The sequence below is a fragment of the Oryzias latipes genome, chromosome 14, assembly GCF_053564925.1.
Source record: "Oryzias latipes strain Hd-rR chromosome 14, Olatipes_Hd-rR_3.1".
Classification (NCBI taxonomy): domain Eukaryota; kingdom Metazoa; phylum Chordata; class Actinopteri; order Beloniformes; family Adrianichthyidae; genus Oryzias; species Oryzias latipes.
In genome coordinates, this window is record NC_136250.1 from 4,764,895 (window position 1) to 4,789,797 (window position 24,903).

General features: G+C 41.1%; 2 protein-coding genes across 2 annotated transcripts; both read left to right on the forward strand.

Annotated features, from left to right (window-relative positions):
- The first annotated feature begins 202 nt into the window (after positions 1-202).
- Positions 203-13,046, forward strand: vdac1 (voltage-dependent anion channel 1). Its single transcript, XM_004076064.5, has 9 exons — positions 203-340; positions 2,426-2,495; positions 3,427-3,476; positions 4,952-5,104; positions 5,678-5,730; positions 5,856-6,083; positions 6,804-6,954; positions 8,995-9,052; positions 12,010-13,046. The coding sequence occupies exons 2-9, from the start codon at positions 2,429-2,431 to the stop codon at positions 12,099-12,101; spliced, it is 852 nt and encodes a 283-aa protein (XP_004076112.1). The 5' UTR covers positions 203-340; positions 2,426-2,428; the 3' UTR covers positions 12,102-13,046.
- Positions 13,047-15,946: 2,900 nt separating this feature from the next.
- c14h5orf15 (chromosome 14 C5orf15 homolog) lies at positions 15,947-21,704 on the forward strand. The gene is made up of 3 exons (XM_023962356.2): positions 15,947-16,104; positions 17,758-18,395; positions 20,208-21,704. Exons 1-3 carry the CDS (start codon positions 15,984-15,986, stop codon positions 20,340-20,342), a joined length of 894 nt encoding a protein of 297 aa, XP_023818124.1. The 5' UTR covers positions 15,947-15,983; the 3' UTR covers positions 20,343-21,704.
- The last annotated feature ends 3,199 nt before the right edge of the window (positions 21,705-24,903 follow it).

Here is a 24,903-nt window from a genome sequence, read left to right on the forward strand (position 1 = left end):
TTGTTAAAAGTGAAGTGATTCGTTTGGAATTTGTTTTAGGAAAATTACTTGATGAAATTCTAAGAGTACAAAAGAATTAAACAGTCAAAATAATGTGACTGATTTAATCTATGTAATGTCATTAAATACATGTATAAAAAGAAGATAGTGTCCACTAACATTTGGCGCTTCAAAAAAAAATTGGAGTGAGCTGTCTTGCAATGAGAGCCCGAATTGGATCTTTGTTTATGACGACATGCTGTCGGAGTTTGCGTGATTTTCAACGTGCGCGTGACGCTACCCCTCTCCCTCCCCTGTCGTTGTGCAGTTGACAATTCTCAGTTCAGGCTGTTCCACGGAGGTAGGCGTTTTAGACTTTCCTCTGAATATTATTTAAAAATGGCGTCGTTTGACCGCAGCTGCTCCTGGCTGTTACCGGGGCCGCGCCTCGCCGCGGACTCCCGGGATGGTCCCGCCATCCTGACGTTTGGAACGCAGCAGGATGGTTAGGCCCTCTGCTTTTATAAGCCATCTCTGCGGCTAGCTTTGTGGCTAATGTCTCGCACTGCGGTCAAAAAAACTGCTTTGCTGTTTGGAAAATCGTGTGTCTAATTTTCACTTTAAATTCTGCAGTAGCTAATAACGGCTTCTTCTTTTGAAGCTTGTACTTTATTATATTTGTACCCACTTTTATTTCTGTTTTACGTCATTAAACAGCGTGCTAATCGGTTAGCAGGCGAGGTCAGGAGGATGCTCTCCTCTTAACCTTCATTTCAGGGAAATGTTCACCTTCGTGGTGTTTTTTAGGAGAGCAAAATCAATGCAAAACACTTTCCAGGAATCACTTTTCTTCCTGGCTACTGCTGTATGTCTTTAAAAAACGCATGAGTGATGCTGAAGGACGTTCGGAAGCCGGCTCAAAGTTAAGCTAAAGATGTTATGAGTGGTCCCTGCCTGTCGTGTTAATATTATTGCAGGGTCCTTTTCCTTTTTTCTTTCACATTTGTTGAAAAACGGTCAAATAAAAGCAGTTTAGGTTTTGTGGAGGGAGTGTCGTGTCTTTGACCTCGTGCGTCCTCTCTAGGGTTCGGACATTTCTGCGTGAAGCCTCGCCAGCACGCGGCAGACACAGCAGGTGTACCAGTGCAGACGGCGTGTCTGAGCATTGCGAGTGGGTCTGAGCTGCTTAATGAATGGGCTATTTCCAGGGGGAAGCTGGGGCATCACATGAATTATACTAGTCAGTTTCCTGGCTGAGGTTTCACATCTATGTTAAGAAGGACTGACAGACTTTAGCAATGACACCAGAACAACCCAAAACTAATGATGGGATGTTTGAAAATGACGTAAAAAGGAATAGAGCAAACATAAAGGACTTAATGTGGTAGTTGTTTGCTGCATTTTGAATTGAAAATCTACTAAAAGCATAAAATAGGACTTGTGATGGCTGCTGATTGGCTCCCGTGAAGTGCTTAATGCTGTTTAATACAAAGCTTTGATTTCAGCTGGGGTCCACTTGAATACCAATCTGCTGCTTCAGATCTCAATGAATTATTTAAAAAAAAAACACCTGCAAATTTAGTTGGAGTTTTCAGGATCCAGCTGCCATTCGCTCAGCTTACCCTTGAAATTCGTGTCATATCTACTAGATATTACGTTGTCGCTAACTCTGCACAAGTCCTTATTTACATTTGTGCTCTGTAAATGGGTCTCTTTATGTGGGGGCGATTATGAAATATTTGCATGACTGGTTTTGAAAGAGGTGGACAAAGAACTGGTCTGTGCCAATGTCTGAGTGCCGCCATGAAGCGGTTGGCAAAGAATCTACCCAGCAACCACCATGGTCCTCATGAACTTCTCTGTTTTACAGAGTTTCAGATATTTGTTTTCAACTACTCTTAAAGAGGTTTAAAAATACTTGGTTGAATCTTCGGTGGTATTCAGACTGGATACATTTGGTCTGCTTAAAGTGAACCAGAGTTCGTTTCCCCACGATATTCTGGAACAAATTTTCAGTCTGAATGCACCCAACTAGTGGATCCTGCTTCAGGACCAGGAACTGCTCTTGGACCATTTTTAAGGTGGTCTTGGTTTGTTTACAGTTTGACTGAGCTTTGGTTCCATTCTGATGCATCTGCCCTAAGTTTTCCTCAACTGAGCTGGCATCCGGCTCAAAACTGTACAGCTAGATAGCTCGAATATTGTTAGCCATTTTTATTATTAGGTTGGGGTTGTAAGCTTCCGAGATCGCCTATAAACAGATGGATGATAGGCATAAACCATGTCATAGAAATGAAAAGACCCCTGGGGAAGCTTTTAATATGGTTTAAAAGATGATCAGAGCAGGTCTTTAAAGTTAAGCTTTTACTTCTTTCACCTGTCCCGTCATCTTCCTGTTACTCTCAATCCGTTCTCAGGCTACACCTGCTTTTTCTTTTGTTTTCAGAAAATGGCTGTACCTCCCACCTATGCTGACCTTGGAAAGTCTGCCAGGGATGTCTTTACAAAGGGATATGGTGAGCCCTTATTAGCCAATCAGAATTCTCCAAGGTTTGGATTACAGTTGAGATTAAAAAACAAAAAGTCTGGATTTCATGTAAAATAAAAGTAGCTATAACACTTGTTGGGATTATTGTAATTTTCCAGGACTATTAATACAAACATCACCTCTTATTTAAATAATCTTTCCTTGTTTCGTTGCTCGTCTTTATTGTGGTGTGAAGTAATCCCCAAAACGTTTTTAGAACCGTCTAGTTTCTGTATAAAAATGTAACCTGACTGTAACCTGATGGGTGTATTGGGTCCATGTTACAGAACCTGCTCTGACAAAAGCCAGGGTAGAGCTATGTTTGTGTATAAATAGACAACCACTGATTTTCCATTGACTTCAATTAAGTCCCTTTAAATAGGGTGTTGCACATAGACAGTTCTGTAAGAATGCCTTGAACAAACATCTCAACAGCTGCAAAGGCTGTGACATGATATAAGAGCTTTTATCTGATTCAGTTGTCATTTATCAGACATGCTCATTAAACCTTTTTCAAAAGCAAACTTTTAAATCCAGTGATTTATAGAACTTTTTGTGTTTAGATGAATCCATTTAGATGAATGAAATTTGGAGTGACACCAGAGTTTCTTTTTGATCACAAACGTTTGTTCCTGAGAGTGGCTTCTTCATAAAAACACAAAGACCTACTATGAGCTGGAATACCTGGAGTCTGGTGTTAATTTTAACATCATATGATATTTTTTGTTAAATGTTCATAAAATAAATATGTATGTGGCTTTTATTGTGTACATGTTTATTTTTTTAAACGTCTTTATTCAGAGAGAGTAAATGTGGAGGACCAAAGCACAACCGCTGGCTTTGTGGATTCTCTGACAGCGATGTCACTACCAGGTTAAACAGAATGACAGCGGTTTTTCTCACAACGTTGTTTATTTTAGGTTTCGGACTCATCAAGCTGGACTTGAAGACAAAGTCTGAGAATGGACTGGTATGTTTTTGTCACTTCTTCTCAGATACTCGGTGCTGCCAGTCTGTACTTCAGGACTCTTATCACAATTTAGGTAGCTCCTTGTTGGTAATAAACTGTTATCTGATCACAGTTAAGCCTCTAAGATAGCATAGACATTTATTTCTTGACTGGGATAAAAAAATCAAAAGCTTTTTTTCAAAGGTTATCTATATGCTAGCTAGTTAAAATGTGTTTTTGTTATTATTACACCTTTGTTTTACCAGGATAAAAAAAAACTCATTGAGATTAAAAATCTCTTTTGCAAAAGCGTCCTGGCCTGGAGGCAGCAGCACAACAATAACACACATTTCTCAATTACACCCGGTTAATATGAAAAGACAGTCTTAAATAAAGCATTCACAGTTTGGTAACTTTGTCTCGCGTTCATTTAAAAGTAATCTGAAAGTGTCCAGAGAGACCAATTCTTTCAATCTAAACTCTTTTTGGAGTTGCTGCAGCTGTAGCTGCTGCTCCTGCTGCAGCTGTAGTAGCTGCTCCTGCTGCAGCTGCTCCTGCTGCAGCTGCTCCTGCTGCAGCTGTAGCTGCTCCTGCTGCAGCTGCTGCTGCTCCTGCTGCTGCTGTAGCTGCAGCTGCAGCTGTAGCTGCTCCTGCTGCAGCTGCTGCTCCTGCTGTAGCTGCTGCTGTAGCTGCTGCTCCTGCTTCAGCTGTAGCTGCTGCAGCTGTAGCTGTAGCTGCTGCTCCTGCTGCAGCTGTAGCTGCTGCTCCTGCTGCAGCTGTAGCTGCTGCTCCTGCTGTAGCTGCTGCTGCAGCTGTAGCTGCTCCTGCTGCAGCTGCTGCTCCTGCTGCTGCTGTAGTTGCTGCTGCTCCTGCTGCTGTAGCTGCTGCTGTAGCTCCTGCTGCAGCTGTAGCTGCTCCTGCTGCAGCTGCTGCTGCTCCTGCTGCTGCTGTAGCTGCTGCTGCTGCTGCTCCTGCTCCTGCTGTAGCTGCTGTAGCTGCTGCTGTAGCAGCTGCTGCTGTAGCTCCTGCTCCTGCTATAGCTGCTGCTGCAGCTGTAGCTGCTCCTGCTGCAGCTGCTGCTTTAGCTGCTGCTGCTGCTGTAGCTGCTGCTCCTGCTGTAGCTGCTGCTGCTGTTGTAGCTGCAGCAACAGCTACAGCAACAGAGCAGCTGCGGCAGCAGCAGCTGCAGCTGCTGCAGCTGCAGCAGGAGCAGCTACAGCAGCAGCTGCTGTAGCTACAGCAGCTGCTGCTGCTGTAGCTCCTGCTGCAGCTGCTGCTGCTCTTCTGTTCTGTGAGCTCCTGGAGATAAGACGGTACCAACCCAAGAATACATTTGTAGATTTAAAGGTACCAATGTTTCCGTCTGCGCTGGGATAAGCAGGGCCAACCCACCCGAGCTAGTTAAGATTTAGGATTTAAATGAATTTGTAATTAGAAATGTCTTATTCCTGAATTCTAGTCAACAGTCCGAACTCACAGATTTTTGACATCTGCAGGAGTTCACCAGCACAGGCTCTGCCAACACCGAGACGAGCAAGGTTGCTGGGTCATTGGAAACTAAATACAAGTGGGCGGAGCATGGACTGACCTTTACGGAGAAGTGGAACACGGACAACACTCTGGGAACTGAGATCACCGTTGAGGACCAGGTAATTGCTAACGGAATAAAACTGAAAAACACAATATGATCCTACTGTTTGTTTTAGTCGTAAACGTTTCTAGAGAAGCGGCTGATGTAGCGATTGCGTTTTACTCCCTCCTTTATCGTGGGAATTGCATTCTAAAGATAACCTGCGATATGTAAAATCTGCAAAGTAGGATTATAGATGTTTAAAGGCTATAAAACTCCTCACTACACGCTTTAACCACTTCTCTCAAAGTTCAAACGTTTGTGGGGGAAAAAAGTCCAGGGAAATAGAATACAAAACAAAGATCTGCCTGCGATGGAAGACTTATGTAGATTTGGAGACCATGCATGTATTTGTACAAGAGACGCCGCACAACGGGGATTGAGTAACAAGGGCTCTAACCAATCAGAATGCAGAACACAGTAAGCTTTGAAAAAAATATATTATTTGTACTGCACTATATTTTGCGAAATAGCAAAAGGTGAATCGCAATACAGCGAGGGAACTCTGTAGCTTAAATGAGAAATTAGAGGTGTTTATACAAAGAGGTTTGTCTGTTTTGAGTCGTCTTACTTGGGTTTTTCTTTTCCGCAGTTGGCTAAGGGGCTGAAGCTCACTTTGGATTCCTCCTTTTCACCAAACACTGGGTAAATAAACTGCAAATAGAATTTAGAAAGAAAAAAAAGTTGTAAATGAGCCGTCAAAGACACCAACTCGCATTTCTAAACTTCCTGCTGTCAATAAACATTTACTTTTTTCCCCAATCATCCAGCAAGAAAGGAGGTAAAGTAAAGACGGCATACAAGTGCGACCACGTCAACGTCGGCTGCGACGTTAACTATGACATCAACGGGACGGCCATCCATGGAGCCGCCGTGGTGGGTTATGAAGGCTGGCTCGCCGGCTACCAGATGACCTTTGAGGCTGGCAGGAATAAGGTCACCCAGAGCAACTTTGCCGTTGGATACAAGACCGATGAGTTCCAGCTCCACACCAACGTGTAAGAATTCATGAAGAAGTCCATAGATCCAGGGTTGCAGTCTTGCATTCGCTCGAGCTCAATTGATTTTCACTCGAGCGCCAAGGTTCTTTCCCGGTAAATGACTGTCATAAATGAGCCACAAATTCAATTCAGTTTATGGAACTGATGTAGAAAGAACTGAAAAAGGTTGTGGAGTATATTTTAAGCATGTTGACTCATACATTAATAGTACTCTATCTTTAAAGTGAAGTTTTAACTATGCATGAAACTTTCTCACTCTCTGTTGTTGCTTCTATACGAGTCCTACACATTTTCTTCGCCATCTAACTTTTACGTTTCCTGTTTGGCTTTTTGCCATGCACGAAGGTGCCAGTGAGGTATTTTTATACCCAGGTGATGGGATTTACTATATGTGAGTGTGATTGGCAGACTGGGCCAGTCTCAGGGGGCAGAAGGGAAGGACAAGGTAGAGTGTTCGTGCAGCACCCCTCTGGCAAAGCCGGGTTTATTTCCCCGCTGAAGTGGTTATGTAAGGTGAGACGGAGGTTAATGCAGGCTTTGCATCGGTGAAAGTCCACCTGAGTGTGGTGCGTTGCCACGAATGTCACAGTCCTAGACCGCCAAGATATTTTAGGGAACATCGAAAACACATTTCATTCGTTTATAGCATCTAGTGTTCCCCACAGGGAAAAATGCCTTTTCCTTCTCACTGTTCAACATATTTCTATGTCTCCTCAGAAATGATGGCACAGAGTTTGGTGGATCCATCTACCAGAAGGTGAACGAGCAGCTGGAGACAGCCGTCAACCTGTCCTGGACAGCTGGAAACAGCAACACTCGCTTTGGCATTGCTGCCAAGTATCAGATTGATCCAGACGCATCTTTTTCTGTGAGTAGCCTTTTCTATGGGGGTCTTCACAATGTTGTTGTCTTAGTTACACACTCTACTGCCTCTGCTGACCAACTTGGCATGGTATGTTAGGTCTTCAAGATAGGAATGCAGGGGAACTTCTGCCAAAAGGTTCAAAAGGAAGAGTCTGTCTGGAACAGACGGGCTTCAACTGAATTATCTCCAACTTGAGCCTCGGTTAAATCCCCCTCAGAGCTAATTACTCTGATTGGTTGTTTATAATCTGAACCTGTTTACCCAAAAGTCTTGTAACTGAGTATGTCTGAATTCCTTCACTACTCACTACATAGTGCTCTATTTGGTTGTTCACCATTTTGTGGTGCTTTTACGAATCTACAGTTCCAAAATCGAGTGCCCTAGAAAGTCTCTGCGGAAAACCAGTGTGAATCGATGCTAACTAGATTTGCAAATATACAGACCACAATGCATTGCATATAAACAATTGTTGCACAAAAAAAATTGTATTTAAATGTATTTTTTAATAACGTTTTCATCTTCCCTCTCCACGGACAAATGTAAAGTCTGGGCATCTTTGCTTAGACCAGGGGTGTCAAACATATACTAGATGGTTCAATCTGGCCCAGTCATGAAAAGTAAAAGAATTTAGGATGTTTTAAAAACAAAAACAAAAAAATTCTTAAAATTCTAGTCCATTCCTTTGCCCATTTATGATTTTTTAAAGAAATAACCGAAGTGCGCAATTCCGCCACTAGGGGGAGAAAAGCAAAAGCAAAGCAGGTGAAACAGCATTTCTCAAAAGTGAATCCTAACAACTTTGGGTGTGGGTAAGATGTATTTTGGTTCTCTTAGATTCTCACCGCTGTTACATTGCTATGAGAATGATCAGTAGTGACACAATAATGACCAAAATGTTGTCAAAAAGAAAGAAAGGTTGAAGTGGAGTGCTGAGCTTTCCAGGAATTATTTGTTCATGGAGCCGAATGCAAAACCTGCCTGCTTGTTACGTCATCAACAGGTCACAGGGCTCAAAGAATACAACATTCAGCACATATGAGACTCACCATAAAGAAAATTTTCACCATTTGCAGTTAAGAAAAGAGAAGATTTACCAACTATTAGCTGGACTGAAGACCAACCGTCTGCATTTACTGCAGCGTGACGTCAGTGATGGAGCAGTGACAGACACCTGATTGCAGACAAGTTGGAGCAAACATCCAAACCATTTTCAGATAGTGAACTTATAGAAAAATGCTGGAGGCTGCAGAAGTCTTGTTCCCTAAAAGCTATTGACCTTTTGGCCTCTGTGAATGAATGTGTATTAATAAATAATAGACTACCATGTTGGTTGAGGCATTTTTTCCAAATGACAAAAAAAAACAAAACTGTTATTTTGCTTTTATGTTGCTGGTCTGGCCCACTTGAGATCAGAGAGGTTGAATGTGGCCCCCGAACCAAAATGAGTTTGACACCCCTGGCTTAGACAGCTGCCCCCGTGACCCGGTCCTGGATGAGCAGAAGAAGATGGATGGATGGATTTTTGTTTTTTTTGTTTTTTTTTTATTCTGAAAAGTTTGAGCAGAAAGTCAGTAGAGGAAGAGGGAAAAATGTTTAGTTTTTTTATCTCTGTTTGACCCACTTAACTTTAAACCTACTTGACTTGTAAGTAAAATGTATTCAATTGTTCATGAATGCAGTCATCCATCTTCTACACCTCCTACCTCCTGTTTTGGGTCATGGGGATGCTGGAGCCTATCCCTATTACTTTATTTACAGTTGTGTTGCACCCTGGACAGTTTGCCAGTCCATAGTCCACAAAGAGTCAAACAACTACACACTCGCATTCACAGCTAAGCACCAATTAACATACAAAGAATGCTTTTGAACTGTGGGAGGAAGCCATTAAGCCAGAAACACTCCCCCCCCACGAGGAGAACATGCTAACTTCACATAGAAAGGACCCAGTTGGGATTCAAACCAGGACTCTCTGGCTGTGAGACTGAAGTGTCTATAAAAGCCCGTTCAGCCGCTCTAACGTTGCTAAACTCTGTTCTTTCTCAGGCCAAGGTGAACAATTCCAGCCTCGTGGGTCTGGGCTACACTCAGACTCTGAAGCCAGGTGAGTGAAGCTACTTTCTAGTTTGGGAATTTTCTACCTGAATAGGAAAAATTAGGGCTGCACCATATGAGGAAAACTCGCGATATTGGTGATTAATATTGCGATGACGATATACCGTAATTTCCGGACTATAAGCCGCTACTTTTTTCCTGCGCTTACAGCCTTGCGGCTTATTCAGTGACGCGGCTAATTTATGGATTTAATTGGCGGCCGCCATGTACGTACTTTCGAACTCAGTGAATAGTTTGAATTCTAGCACAAGGCATTTATATTCAACACACCTCTTAGCAGCCAAACAGCATGGACTTGACTTCAGGTCTTAGACACTTCAGTCATGGTTCAACAAAACGAAACACGCATGCCCGGCCGCATCCCAGAATCCTTTGGGGCCATTAGACCCAACGTGCACGTGATCGCCGCTACATTATGATGAAGCTTTCAAGTTAAAAGCAATCGTTAAAAGCAGCGTAAAAAAGTCCACCGTCACCAACGGGTTTGGAAAAGCCGGTTTGCTGCATGACGGAGAGAACAGCGCATGGAGTGAATTTACACTCCATTTACGGTTTCTAAGGAAACCGTAAAAGCGGAATTTTGCTTTGAAAAACTCTCCTGCTGATTGAGCTGCGGGGCCGATGGCAGTCTGATGGCTCCCACACGTAACAACGCATCCGCCCCTCATACACAAAACGTACAGTATTAAGTCCGATTGCTTTGCACAGAAACTATTTGCTCCTTACACCGGCGCAACGGGGACGAAGTGCTCCTCCTTGAAGCCGCCCTGGCCAGAGGTGTCGGAGTAGATAGGAAGGGGAGACAAGGAGCGCGCGGGGCGGGAGCGGAGCGCAGAGGCTTCTGAATTCTGACGCACGCGCCGCACTGAGGCGCGCGTATCGCGCTGAGGCGCGCGCTTTTCAGTCGTCGCTGCTTTATTTTACTAGTGTGTTTTTTAACCAGTCCTGTTACTCCCATAACGCTGCGCGACACAAGCGGAAGGAGAGCTGTACCCGTTCACCCCTCCATGCACTGCTGATACTCATTCTTAAACACGTACAACAGTATGGCGAGCCGGGCATTGGCCCCGCCTTTAGCCCCTAAGACTCATGGGAAATGTGGAATCGCGGATGTAAATTTCCTCATCATAACTGAGGGATGTAATGTTGATTATATGGTTACTGTTTGTAATTTTATGTATGATATCTAGATTGTCAATAAGTTAAAAAAAAATGAAATAAAAACACCATAACTGAGGAACTTGTGAACAGAATAGAGGTCCATGCTGTATGACAGATGTCGATACACTCAAATACATGAGCCAGAGGCAAAACTGGCACCACCCACAATGTGCTAATGAATCACACTCACTCTGGGATGCTGGCCTTGATCTGTCAGGATGACAATATCGCCTAACACATGTGCGGCTTGTACTCTGACACGGCTTGTGTATGTATAAAAGCAGTCAAACACGTGAAAATGGGTGGGTGCGGCTTGTAATTGGGTGCGCTTTGTAGTCCGGAATTTACGGTAATTTGTGGTACATAAACAAATGGCAAAACAACCAAAAACATCATTTCCATTTCACTGCAACGGTTTAAAATTATACTCCCTCTGACCCTTGTTGACGTAGGAGGCAAACATCAAACATAAAAGGGCTCATCTGATTGATCAACAACGTAAACGGGTCCTTCTGATTGGTTAAATGCATAAAGGGATTTATTTCATTTGTTCAATATTTCAAGCTGCCATGAGTATGTTTTAGCACATTTAAGGTAACCGTTTATTGCAATTTTCGCCGTCTTTTGCGGTATGCATTTTGCACAGCTTGATGTCGCGATAACGATAAATTTGCGGTATATTGTGTAGGCCTAGGAAAAATGACATTTGCAGCTGTAAATTTAATCTTTTCGAGGTTGAAATACTTTGCAGTTTGGTCGGTGGAATTTGGTGTTGATGATTTTCGACAAGCTGAAACTTTTACTACCAAAATACTAAATCTGATCCTGAAACAACCTAACTAAAACAACATCCTTGCAATTATAATTTAAACTCAATGATTTTTTTGTGAAATTTGTTTTTCTATTTCAACACCAATTTTGATTATGAAAAGTAGTTTTCAATACAATTCAAACAACTTTATTTATGCCTGAGGGCCAGTTCTTTTGAAAGGGCAGAAAAAAGTTTACATTACTATAGTACTATACATTACTATAGTACACAGTACTATACAGTACAATATATCCTCAATACAGGGAGAGGTCCAATAGTACACGGTAAAAAAAATCCCATGCTTAGAGAAAACAAGTCTGGATCTTTCCTCAAGAACATGTTTTGTTAATAAAAAATGAGCAGAAAAGCTGCTTTTACATGAAAAAAAAACAAGAATTTGCTTTAGAAACTTGACAAATTGATACAGTGTTCCCTCGTTAAATTACAGTTCATCTTTCACTGTTTCACAGATTTATTTTTAGCGCAACTCTGCATGCTTTTTTCTTTTCTTTGTGCTCGGTGTTCTGCATCCTGATTGCCCGGAGCCTTTATTAATACATCTCATCCCTACAGATTGCGTTTAGCTTTCCAAATCTACATAAATCTTTGATCACAGATCACTAATACTGGACTTGTTTTTCTATAAAGATATGAACGTTGAGAGTTTAAACAGGAGAGAAAAGTGTGAAAATGTTCATGTCTGTCTGAGAAAAGTGGATCAAGTGTGTAGTTTTACAGCCTTAGAGCATCTGGAACCCTACTTTGTGGATTTCACATATCGCGGTAGGTAAGCGAGGGAACACTGTAGATGTTGAATCGTTTTGAATAAGTCATTACTTTAAGAATTTCTTAATCACTACTTTTTATCGGTGTATTAGATGCATTTAAGAGGAAAACATGGATCTGAGGTGTCTTTAACTCTTTGTTGTCATTGGTAATTTAAAAAAACCCTCTTTCTTTGGTGTGTTTTTCAGGCATCAAACTGACGCTGTCTGCACTTCTTGATGGCAAAAACATCAACGCAGGAGGCCACAAGCTTGGTCTAGGTCTTGAATTCCAGGCATAGGTGGAAGACTCCAGTTTTCCCCGTTGCATTTCCCAAACCAAAATAATGTTAAAGAAAAAAACAAACAAAAAAAACAACCTTTTTTCCTCACTCCCCACAGATACCTATTTCCTGTTTGTTTTTTTGGTGGAAGGAGGACAGCATAAAGGTCAAGTCTCCCACTTTTAAAGACCACTAAAGGGAATATTACACTTAAAGAGTCTTGAACAAAACTGCAACTTTTAACAGGAGGTCTGATGCAAATTTGCAAAGCTTGAGAGGGAAATGTAGCCTTGAGTACTTTCACTTTGGCCTCACTCTTTCTTTTTGAATCATAGGAATACAACGCTTTAGTTTGTGGCTTACTGCGCTCCTCCACAGCAAAAAGGGACCGCCGAGATCAGATCAGCCCAAATCTCAAAAAGGGTCGAGTCCATCAGCAGTTTTGTTGTTGCATCAACAGGTGGTGGTGCTGTCTGGTAAGCACTCCTCACTTAGACATCTATGTGGTTAAAAAGGATTTACTGGAACACTTGTGCACTGAGAGCTCTTTCAGTTTAAAATATTATATTATAGGAAGGGTTTGTTGTTCCTTTTTTGAGCTGCTCCTTGTTGCTCTGAGAAACACTAAACCCCAGTTTGTGCTTTCAGTGTTTTTGTCTCACTTGTCTTTTGTGTCTACATTTGGTGTGAACCGTCTTGTTGCATAAATAGCAGAAAGGAATATTTTATTGAGAGTCTTGCATAGTTTAATTCACTTGAGGAGTCTTAACTAAGACAAAGACGTTAATCCTCCATGATCAAAAAATGTGGGATTTGTAGAGCTCTGCTTTAAAAATTTGAGAGGATATCCAGATGAAATACACTCCAGGGGATGGTCGTTTTCCACAAATGGTTATGGGAATCATACTTACTGTACTTGAGTCCTGTCATTCCCTGAACTAAATAAAAAAACATCTTGAGCCACTTTGTATTTGTGCTTTTTTTTTTTGGTGACATAAATCTGCATCTCACATCTAACTTGATATAGTTTCATGAGACAGATGCATTTTCAGAAATGTAGTTCTATAAGAGTCTCAGTGAAATGTGTAAGTTTATAATGGAGGAATGTCTTCAATTCCACCCTTTTATCCATACAGATTTAAAAATGCTGTGACGGACATTACTCACAATAAGTTAGTGAAATCATTATTTATATGAGCGCTTTTCCTATTTGCTCTGAATTTGAATGAAACGGGTATAACTACCCTTTGAGAAGAAACATTTTCATTAATTTGACATTTCTTCCTTCTCTTTCGGCTCCTCCCATCAGGGGTCGCCACAGCGAACAAGTCGCATGGTAAACTTGGCAATGTTTTACGCCGGATGCCCTTCCTGATGCAACTTTCTCAAACCGGGCTTGGAACCGGCACAGAGGTAGAGAAGTGAACAGGGAGAAGCCCGGAGTTGAACCCTGGTTTCACGGACGGAAGGCACCGCAAACCAGCACGAGCTAAACCGGCTCCCCATTAATTTGACATTTACTACCCTAAAAATTAAGACGGTAATAAAGAAATCCCTAAATAAGCATCGGTTATTTCCACCGTTTGATTTATTTCAAGCATTGTAGGAAATACAATAAAAAATTCACAAAGATTTATCAAATGCATAGATAAAAAATAAACAGAAAAACCACTCCCAAGTCATATTTGCTTAATTAATTATAGTGATCATTAACTAAAGTCAAGCAGAGCTTGACAGCAAATTCTCATGCTAAACTTTCAGAAGCGTTATGCAGTTCTGCCAGGTCACTTTGGGGTGGGGTACGATCATCCCGTCTCTGCTTCAGCTGGTCCCTGATGTCCTTTATGGGGTTGAGGTCAGGGGAGATTGCTGGTAATATCAAATGAGGCATTCTGACGTCCCGAAGGCTAGCTGTGAATTTGGTGTAGCTTTATCATCCGTGAACAGAAAGTTAGGGGTGTGCTGGTGGAATTGGAGGACGATGATGGGTTCCGTGATGTCTCTGAGGTAAGTAAATTCAGTGGACGAGCCATCTTCAGTCAGGAAATTGGTTTCCTGCCGGTTGGTGATGCCTGCCCAGACTCCCCTGAGCTAGCACAGTTATACGGTGTGTTGACCTTGATGCATTGCTCACCTCAACTTCTCCAGCAACACTGATAACCATCATTCCTGTGCGACATGACCCAACATTCAATAGTGAACAGGACAGCGTTGTCCAGGTCACATGGTCTCATGCCCACTGGAAACGTTCATGGTGGTGTCTTAGTGTCAGTGGAGTCACCTGCAACAGCTGTCTGGCATTCAACACAACATATATTGTGTTCAGGTCAAAATTTTCAAATGTGAAAATTGGTCAACTTTGACCCGACCACAATACAAGGATTAGGTCAAAGAGGTGGAGTCAGTTGTGAATGGTTTGTCTGGAAACCCTAGAGCCCCTCACAATCTGATAAACAGCCTTGCAGCCGTGCGGCATTAAAAAAAACATGTCTGAGTGCAGAGCTCCTTAGGTACTGGTCATGGTTGCGGTCTGTCACAAACTCTATCAGTAGTTCTGTGTCTTGATGTAAGTCTGCTGATAACACTGTCAGACTCACCAAGTTCACCTGCAACTTCTGACCAAAAGCGCACTATGGTTAGATTGAGCTGCTCGTCCGTTAAGCGACTCTGTGTGTTCATGGCTGTTTGAATGATGAACTTGAAATGACTTAATGGCAAACCCCTCTTTTTTACCCACAGCATATTGAAATTGATGCAATAATGAAATGGGTTTTCTTTTACAATTTTTGGCTTTTGGCCCCAATCAGACATTGTAAAAATACTAAATGAGGGGTGTCTACCAGCCTGAAACAATTGCCTCACTATCAGTACAGTACACGACATCCACTGAGGTTTTTGCAATATCCCTAATTTACTGTGACTATAAATTGTTTATAGCTGTTTTTTTTTTTTAAATCATGCTCCTCTATTATCCTGCTTGCTTTACAGACATGTTTCTAATTCCCTGGATCAAATGTCTTCAACCAGTTATAGCCTCGAATCACCCGATTCAGCCAATCAATGAGAGGTTATGCAGGGCATGTGAAAATGTATAGAGGATGACTGTTGTCACTAAGAAAGGATAGAAGATTAAGGCATCAGATGTTTCCTCTCCTTAGAAAAAAAGCTATTCACTCTTGTATAACCAAAGTTAAAAATTTTAAAAACAAAAGTTTGAAATTTTCAGTAAAATCTGAGATAACTAAGTTAGGTATAGTTCCCTTTCAGAAGAGGGTTTTTCTGGTCACAAACATTTGTCTGACTGCAGAAAACATAGCAGTGGTGACACATTAAAATGCATTCAGGATTTTTTATGCCACTGGGAATGCAATTCTACATTTGTTTGCTGCAGGAAGAAATATTGTGTTTTAATAAAATACAAAAGAAAAATTAACTAAAGAGAGGACACAGCTGCTGCAGAGGCCTCATTTTCAAAGGCGACTGCGCAGACAAACGTCACGTCAAGAAGGTGGAAGTATGCGCAGGACTTAAAATAAATAAAGAAAAATCTGCAAGAAAAGATGGTTCTGCGCACATTTTGACTGGGAGAAATAAAACTGTATGACTCATCAAAAATACGTGAGAACAAAATTATTTGTTGTCATATCTGTGGTATTAGTAAGTCATAGTTTTAGTTTCGTCAGTTTAACTAGTTTTGGTTAATTAAAATTAAGGACTCAAGCTTTAAACGTAAAACAATTATAGTATATTGGATAAATAAATTATAATAATTATATATATAATATATATAATAATTTTTAATAAGCTAAAAATAAATCATTCTCACATGTCGCAGAAGCCACGCCCACTTCAGTATATTACATGCGTTTGTAAGCCACGCCCTTTCAGCCACGCAGCAACATGGCGACGCACGGAAGCGCACAGCGAAGAAGCAGCGGCGTTTATGCCTGTTTTTCCCTTTTGGTTCTTCATTTGCTTCTCACCAGATGTGTTTTAGCAGAGGAGGGGAAAAAAACGATAAGTATGAACCTCTTCTCGCAGGAATTTGATGGTCACAGTTTGTTTCTGTCCAGCCCTCGTGCTATCTTAGATGATGACCCGCACCCTTACATTGATTGACGTGTTCTCCCTACCATGACAAAGGTGGATAAAGGTGGAAAGATTTCATGTAATCCATGGACACCAGTGAAGATCACAAATCATTGAAGAAAAAAGGTTCAGAGCACTGTCTAGTGGGTCTAGATGACCCAACTCCCAATGGTAAAGTGCCTAGGATAGCACAAGGGTTACTCAGGGTGCTGTCAAGCTAGCTAAGGGACGTTAGCCTTGTTGTACTGTATAGCTAGTTTGGTAGCACATACTGAGTTAATCGAATTTATTAAAAAAATATTCGTAAAACGAATGTTTTTATTAGTTATTATAATTGTTTTTAAAGTCGTAGTTTTAATGCTTTGTCTTGAGAGGATTGTCATTTGGAGTAATGGAATTGGAAGTAAGGGTTAATGGCCTTCGAAGTGTGCGGTTATTACTAACGCACGCCGCGGAAGCCTGAACCCCGGAAGACGGTTGCTTCCGCGAAGTGCGTTTAAAAAGGTAATAAACGCACACTCCGAAGGCCATTAACCCGCTTATGCCATGGTCAGTTACAAAAGCTATACATATTAACCAGGTTCTAGTCCTTAATTCTTGTTTTTCCCCGATTTGGATCGCCTTGTTTCTCTCAAAAAGCGGACTATGTGTTACGTAACACAGTCCGCGTCGCGTCGTTAAAATGATTTAGACTGATTTTTACTGACAGCAAAAGCTGCCTAGTCTACAGGGAGTTAGTTATCTGTTTTTGTCTGCGTCTTACAACTGGAACTTCTTGTTTCTCGTGTAGTAATTTGTGTTTCCAATCAAGTGAAATGTATGTAGTTTATGGTTAATATGAAGCTCTAAACATTTAAAGTGTTTCTAAAAAAATGAAATAACCTTAGATTACACAACAATAAGTTAGTCTGACACAACAACTAGACTACTTGGGGGCTGATAATTTTTCATGTGGGGATGATCATGCAGTAAAGATCATAACTGTTGCTGGAACAAAGGCCTCCTGTTACCTGATTATTTATGCTTGCAATGTCTTATGCCTCATATTGCTTCCTTTCTCTTGGCCTGCTCCATGTTCTAAAGGTCCCATAGTGACCCCAGAGGCGCCATTGTTGCACCCAGGAACCAGTGTTTTTGAATGGTATCAGTGATTCAGGAATGCAGGAAAAATGAAAGTTTATGTTGAATGCAAGCCGAGAAGCTCTTAGGGTGAATACATACAAATGCACATACAGTAGTGGCCTGTAGTTTGCCTTAACTCTTGCTCATGCCTTGAGCAAGACGCTGGTGCCTTATATGCTAGTCTGTCTGGAATTTATTTGGCATCATGTAATGTTTACATGTGGTATATCACTGAGTGTAAAATGCCCTTTCTTTAGGCTTTTTCGTCGACATGTTTAATTGTACTGTGTGTCTTAGAACAAAACATTCAGAGGATTTTATAGAAATGAAAATAGTTAATCCTTTCAGATCACAGAAAAGTCTTTTTTTGAACAAATAGAAATTTTTTGGTTTAATGTTTACTTATAAAATTATATTGTTTGAGTTTTTCCATTTTTAATTTACATTATTGTTGTACTTACAGGTCCAACAATCAATCCCCCTAAGCCTGTAGATGTTAAAGGTTCCTCAGAAACCACAAAACAGAAAACAGCAGACCCAGTTGTTTCAACGCCGGCAAATCCAACTGAAGCTTCTCATAATGGCACAGAAAAACCGCCACCTGCAAATGCTACAGCAGAAATGCTAGGAAACCAGCAAACAAACAACAAGAAGGATGTAAATTCTGCTGTTGATAACAACAAAACAGCAATTGACACCAAAACACCGGTTATACGTCCTACAACACCTCCAGCCACAACTGTAAAGAATACTCAAACAACAAAAGATACAACAAAACCAAAATCTGAGTCGGACGCCCCACCAACGATGCCCCACACTTCAGCCCTGCCGAGCATCGATCTGGCTACTGAGTTTGATTCCATCGCGACAGAGACGTTAGACGGCGATGAAGAAGAAGGTGATGATGAGGACAAAGATCTCCTTACTGACATCAGCAAAAATCTGGCTGACAAGCAACCTGACAAGAAAAAAGATCTGATACACATTGAGGAAGTGGACAACTACAATGCTGAAGATCAGGACTCCCACTTCTTCTTTCACCTGGTCATTCTGGCCTTCCTGGTGGCCATCGTCTACATCACCTATCACAACAAGAGAAGGGTGAGTAGGCTTGATGGCTCACAGTTTTAAAGACCCACTCCCATCATACTTTGAGCCATTTCAAAAGGTCTCCAGTGGTCTTTTATTTATGAATGTGCCGTTTCTATCGAAAGTGGAAAAAAAAAACGAGTTGTTTTCCATCACATAGTTTCTACAGAGCGATAATAGTTCATTAGAAATTGTCCATCGTATTTTCTTTTTCAAAGGGCGTTTGCTTCATCTGCTCCTCGTTCACATTGATTTGAATAGAAAAAACACTCAGAAATGCAATTTTGAGCTTAACTTTCCTAATATTTGTCCATCAGAAAAATGCCACCAGAACATGTTAAAACATGATTTTATCTATCTATTCTCTACATTTATGATCTAATTCCAACAATGCTGTTCTCATCGCAACTAAATTCCTATTTACCGTCTCATTTTGCCCCATATTTCAATTGACACTAGTCTTTTCAGGATCATTTATATCTGTATTTACGTCATAGAAGCACTGAATTATTTTTGTGTATGTTTAATGTTTCATTTGTCTTTTTAATCAAATCTGTGTCTACATGGACAGAAACACAAAGACTCAGCAGTGTGAGTCTGCGAGGTTGGTTCCATCAAACGGGTTTCCATAAACACAACCATTGTGCAGCATTACTTCTGCGCACACACGGGCTTTGCTGGGTGGACTCATTAACATGATTTGCATGTTTTGAGTTTGAATTTTGAAATGATGCAGACTCAGAGCTGAGACCCCAGCACAGTGGTTAGGAATGGTTCTGGGACTGGTGGAACCGGCTCGGTTCCACCAGTCCCAGAGGCCGACAGGCCGGCGTGCTCTTCACACTTCACACTTACTCAGCACCTTCCTCGCAGTCAAAGTCTCATACAAGCGTCTTGAGTTGTCTGAGCTTTTTGTGATGAACCGGAGGAGTCATGTGACTGACAACAAATCTGCAAATGTTGAAACACAGACTTTTATTTAGAAATGAACAGCTATTACTCAGTCATCATATTCATCAGAATAAATGTAAAGCACTTTTCCTACTTCCTCAAAGGCCCAAAGCGCTTTACAGCCACAGTCCCATTCACACACTTAGAATTGAATAGAATAGATAAGTTTATTGATCCCATGATGGGGAAATTCGCTTATCTGCGGCAGCAAAGGGACATTCAGTAATGAATGGTCTGACAGACTGCTGGTGGCTCCGCTGCCGAACACTGGCACCAACCTTCCACCGGAGGCAAGGTGGGGGTTCAGTGTCTTTGCCCAAGGACACTTCAACACATGGACGGGCAAAGCAGGAATCGAACCGTCAATCCTCTGATCATCGGCCTTAACGCTGCACCACTGCCGCCCGTTCTTACTCTGCCACCTTTACTTAGCATGTTTTTGATGATCCTAAAAGACCTCACACTCACTCTGTCCAGTTCTCGTGTAGTCATCTCCTAAAGATTTGATGTGTTCCTGTTTTTGGTGCACATCTGTGATGCAGTGCAGTCGCTCTGAGCTTTAGCGGATCCCGTGATCCCTGAGCATGCTGGAGTCACCAGAATGCCGCTGGGGGGACTCTGTTCAGACTGGAGTCACGTTGGTGATGGCTGCTTGAAAACTTGGCGGAACCCCCCCCCCCCCCACTCCCCCACTGTAATGCAGCCGTAACCTTGCTTCAAATATTTTTAGCTTGTTGAATAGAGATTTAGCACTTCAAAGAACGCAACAGTATCATCAACAAAATGAATGACTTTCTTCATCATGACGGACATTTTTCTGATGTAGTTGGTCTCGTTTCTTTCATTTTTGCTCTCGTTTTCTTCCATTTTCAGATTCTTCTCCTGGTCAAGAGCCGGCGGTGGAAAGATGGTTTATGTTCTCGCGACACCGTGGAGTACCGCCGCTTGGACCAGAACGTCAACGAAGCGATGCCGTCTCTCAAGATGACCAGTGACTACATCTTTTAATCAAGCTTTACTGAAATGATGCAACCAGGTTGAGATGCTTTTTGGTAGATGGTTTCTATGGCTTAACGCGTCAAAGGAAGAGAAGATGACCCGAATGTTGTTGGTTTTTTTTTAGAGTTTTATAATTTCTCAATCTTTTTCCCCCCACATTTTGGGATGTTTTTGTTTATGGAACTTTTCACCCTATTAACTAGAATCCTCTTCTATTTTTTTTACTTTGGAAATGTATTGAGATAATTTTTTGTTAACTGATTTTCTTGGAGAGTGATTGACAGATGTATGCATAATTATACCAATCAAACATCAGACGGAAATAATGGGAAGGTCCTCCTGCTCCAAAGGTTGAATTCTGAGCTGAAAGCTCAGATCAGTGGAAGTGTGATCAAATAAATGTATTCTTGAGCTTTTCTGGTTCAGACCGGCTTTACAAAGATGCGACTCTCATCCTTTAGCGCTGAAGCTCACGAGTTTAGAGGAAAGACACTTTAGCAGCTTCAGGTACGTCATAGTTATTACAGATTCAATCATCTTTTTAAATTGAATATATAATATTCAATTAATTCTTGCAACTAACTCATGATATCAGCGTGCAGTCTGAGAAATTGCATATTTTTTTTACAAATATCACCATGTTTTGAGTTATTTTAAAATCATTTTTTATTTACTTTTAAATAAATAAACGTCCTTTTTCTTTCAATGTTCTCAGATTGAGCAACAAGTAAAATGAAAGTGGTTGAAATGACTCATTTCTGCACGAGCTGAAGCCATTTCTGCACAGATTGTTTCTTCTTTTTCTTTGTTAGTTTAAAAAGTTCACTTTATATCTAACTTCAGAAGTACCTCCACTGGGTTTACGGCTCACACGATGCTATGCAGAAATCCTGCAGCTGGCCTTCTTCCTTTACGGCTTCAATGAAGTCCCCGCCGTCACACCTGAACCCGGACATGTCTGCGTGCTCTGGGGCGAGGCGGAGAACCTTTTATTTGCCTCTCCTAAGTGAGCGGCGGCCTCATCCCTGTGTGGCCCACCAAGCCATAAAACACCCCCCAACGCATGAAAATAGAATCGATCCATCTTTATTGCCATCCTCTTCTTCATTGCACATCTGTTGCCTTTCAATGTGTACAACTAATCGCACAACTGCTATTTGTTTTTAGGTGTGTTGCCATTGTCTGGGATGTTTCGGGCGTCCCGTCTGTATGCGAGGTCTATGCGGGTGGATGGATTTTGCACTGTGCTGCTCAGTCATGCTAGCTAAGTCATAAATGGGAAGTTTTCCAGATGTTTAGCGCTGCTTTTTAAATGATCTAAAATTGTACAATCTTTTTTTGTTTTCTTCAATAAAGCACAAATTATCTAAACCCTCTTGTCATGATTTTGTGCTGCTCAGATGACGACGTCTAAGTGATCCTATGAACACTTTTTTTTGCTTTTGAATAGGATTAACAGCTTTTGTTGTCACAGCTTAATTATGCTGGCATCAGACATGTCGTTGTTGGCAAACGCATCCACTTTGATCTGAACCAGCTCAAAGGTTTAATCCCTTTATTGTGGCATTTACAGGCTCAGCTTTGCTGTTGGGCTTGATGAAGATGAGAGTAACTATGAGTAAAGGATCAAGGATAAATCTTAGTGAAAACAAAGACATTTTTGGATGTCAAAGGTATGATAAAGTGTGATATAAAACCCTTTTTCATGCGTTGATATAATATTACTAGTCTTTTAATTGTTTACGTTCATTAGCAGCAATACCACTAGACTGCCACAAGGAGGCAGTGTGCTCACATGTACAGAAAAAGGAAATGTTTTTCTTTTGAGCCATTTGAAGTGAAACTCATCTTTTATGGAAGCCACAGCTTCCATAAAAGAAACAGCACGTTAGAAAAAGATAGGCTTAAGAGCAAATTAAGTTAATTTACAAATAAGGATCATGATAAAGCCATCCAGTAGACATCTGAACAACGGTTAAAACAATGCACACCCGGGGAAAGAAAGCATTTCTTTCTTTTTTGTTTTTCCCCCCAGATATTTTATATGAATTCAAAAAGCATTGCTGTACTTGAGTGGAGCGTGAAAGGTCACATCGCAAGCTACTGATGTCACGCTTTAACAAGCTCCATAACATATATTGAAGCTGCTGTCAGGTACCACAGATGCAAAAAACAGAAATTGATGGAGTCTTTATGAATATTTGTATAATGTCATGAGAGATTTAAGTTAAATATTGGCCAGAAAAAGGCTCACTTTCTCCAAGAGGAAGGCAAAAATCCTGACACCCCTAAAAACTCATTTATCTGAATAAATGTTATTGAAACTTTTTTTTCTGTCTACTGGGATAAAAATGTTCTATATTTGGTAATCCTATTGAAACACTTGGGTACAATACAGTTTGAATATGTATGCCCACATTTCTGCTGGTGTTTTGTGACTTTTTGGTGAGATAATTAAATATCAAAAACCTTCCTGTGTTGCAGATTATCCCTCATTTGCAGTTTTGATTACCCCCGCCCCTCGTTCCCTGCTTTAATTAGACACTTAATCTATCCCGAGAGTGTGTTTTCTACTGATAACAACACGGGTTACGCTGGCAGGTACATGAACATCAGCAGCCCAGTTGAACTCTTCCAGGTTACAGATGATCCTGCGTCTCCTAGTCTTCAAAGTCACAGATCACTTTTCTGTTGTAAATTCATTGACGACGTGAAAGGGTTCCTCAAAAAAAGATCAATCTCTTTGATCAATTTCTCACTTTGAGAGCATTAAAGGTCGTCTATCTAAACAGCAAAAACCTTTTCGACCATTCCACTGTCTCCTGTGGAGCTACCTATCAAGGTCACTTCTGCTAAATCGACTGTCCTCGGAAACACTCTCTGTATTTTCATCTGGATTAGATCAGCCTGTTTGCTATATTCCCACCGAACAAATCCTGTTTTTTCCCCCACTCAAGTGTCAAAACAGTGGACAACAGATAGTGTGGGCCTGTAGCAGATAAATCTGTGGGGCAAAGACCGGCGTGCACCAAATCCTGCAGCTGTGATCAGATCAGGTGGTCTTATGTTGCATTCACGCCGGACACGTGACGTCCGTTCAAGAATCCACGTTTAGCCCCTGGTGCTCACACGGTACTAGCGCCACCTACAGCTGGAAGAGGCCTGGTGTTAAATGTCAAAGCGGTACAAATCTCATGAATCTTGCTCACAGCTCTAGTCCGATATATGAAAGACTTGGGTGATAGCATTTCAGTTGAACGCAAATCACAATGATTGATTTCTCCTATATGAGCAATTTTCAAAAGCTTGGCACTTCTGTGAATTAAAGGGGAGGCTATCTAAACGTCATCACCAAATATGAATCCCTGATTGGTCAAAGTTTGACCTGGTTTAAATTGCCACGTGCGTTCAATGGGTGTGTGTTTTGTACGTATGAACTTGCATAGCGAGAGGCAAACGGGAGAGTTTTGAACGCAGGAGCCCAAAATCTGCATTTAGGCAGGTTTACATAGACTGCATTGAAAGTGGTCACTCGCAGAGAGCGGTGTGAACGTAGCTTCACAGCTACAAACGATCAATGAAATACAAATACTGATTAGCTTTGCTTTTAAACAGAAATCCTTTATACATCATGTATCTAAAAACAGAAGTTATATCGGACTGCAAAAACTCAAAAGTGATTCAAGCATAGAAAACTCAGACAGATAATAAAGATGCAATGTTAAGAAATGTGTTTTTTTCTTGCAGAGAAGTGTTATTCAACATTTTTTCATTCACTTAGAAGAAAATGTTTCTGCCCCTTTCTGATCTTCCTTCTGCATTGTCAGCAGACCATTATTACTGTTTGGAAAACCAACTTTAAATGTTTGTCAGGAACTCTTAGAATGTGTTTGTAAAACTTTGCAAATAAAAGTTTGACATTTCTCAGAGCAAATTGATTAAATCAAAATGGTGTCGCAGAGCTGTTATACTTTATAGTCCAGCTCTATAGGGCGTGTCCTAAGGCAGGGGTCCACAAACCTTTTCAAATGAGGGCCACATGATGTTTCCATTCTCTGATCGGGGGCCAGGGTCCGTTTGAAACAGAAAAGGTGTGATGATCGCAGTGTTGCCTAAATGTAAACATTTATTGTTTCCTAGAAAGCCACACATAACCAAATATTAATAATCCCATCTGATATCAAATAATCCTCTCTGGGTTCTTCACCAAATCAAAGAAAATGATCAAATATATAATAACACTTATTATGAAACCAATAAAAAACAAATAACCCTCTCTCCGTGTTCTTTAGATAAAAAGTCAGGAAATATAAATGAACAGTATTTTAGATTTTAAAAAATAAAAAACCGAATACCGGTAACTCTCTGTGGGTTGTTCACAGAAGTAAAGCTTCTGTTGTCCATGTGCAATCTTAGGTGAATGTTCAGTTGTGAGAGCAGAATCTCCTAAATGGCTCATATGAACAGTCTCTTTAGGTTTTTGTGTTCTTTCCCTATGATCCGGTTTCGGAGGTTCCAGGGGTCTAGCCTAGTGGAAGCCACTGTTCGTTCTCTCTGATAAACCTCCTAG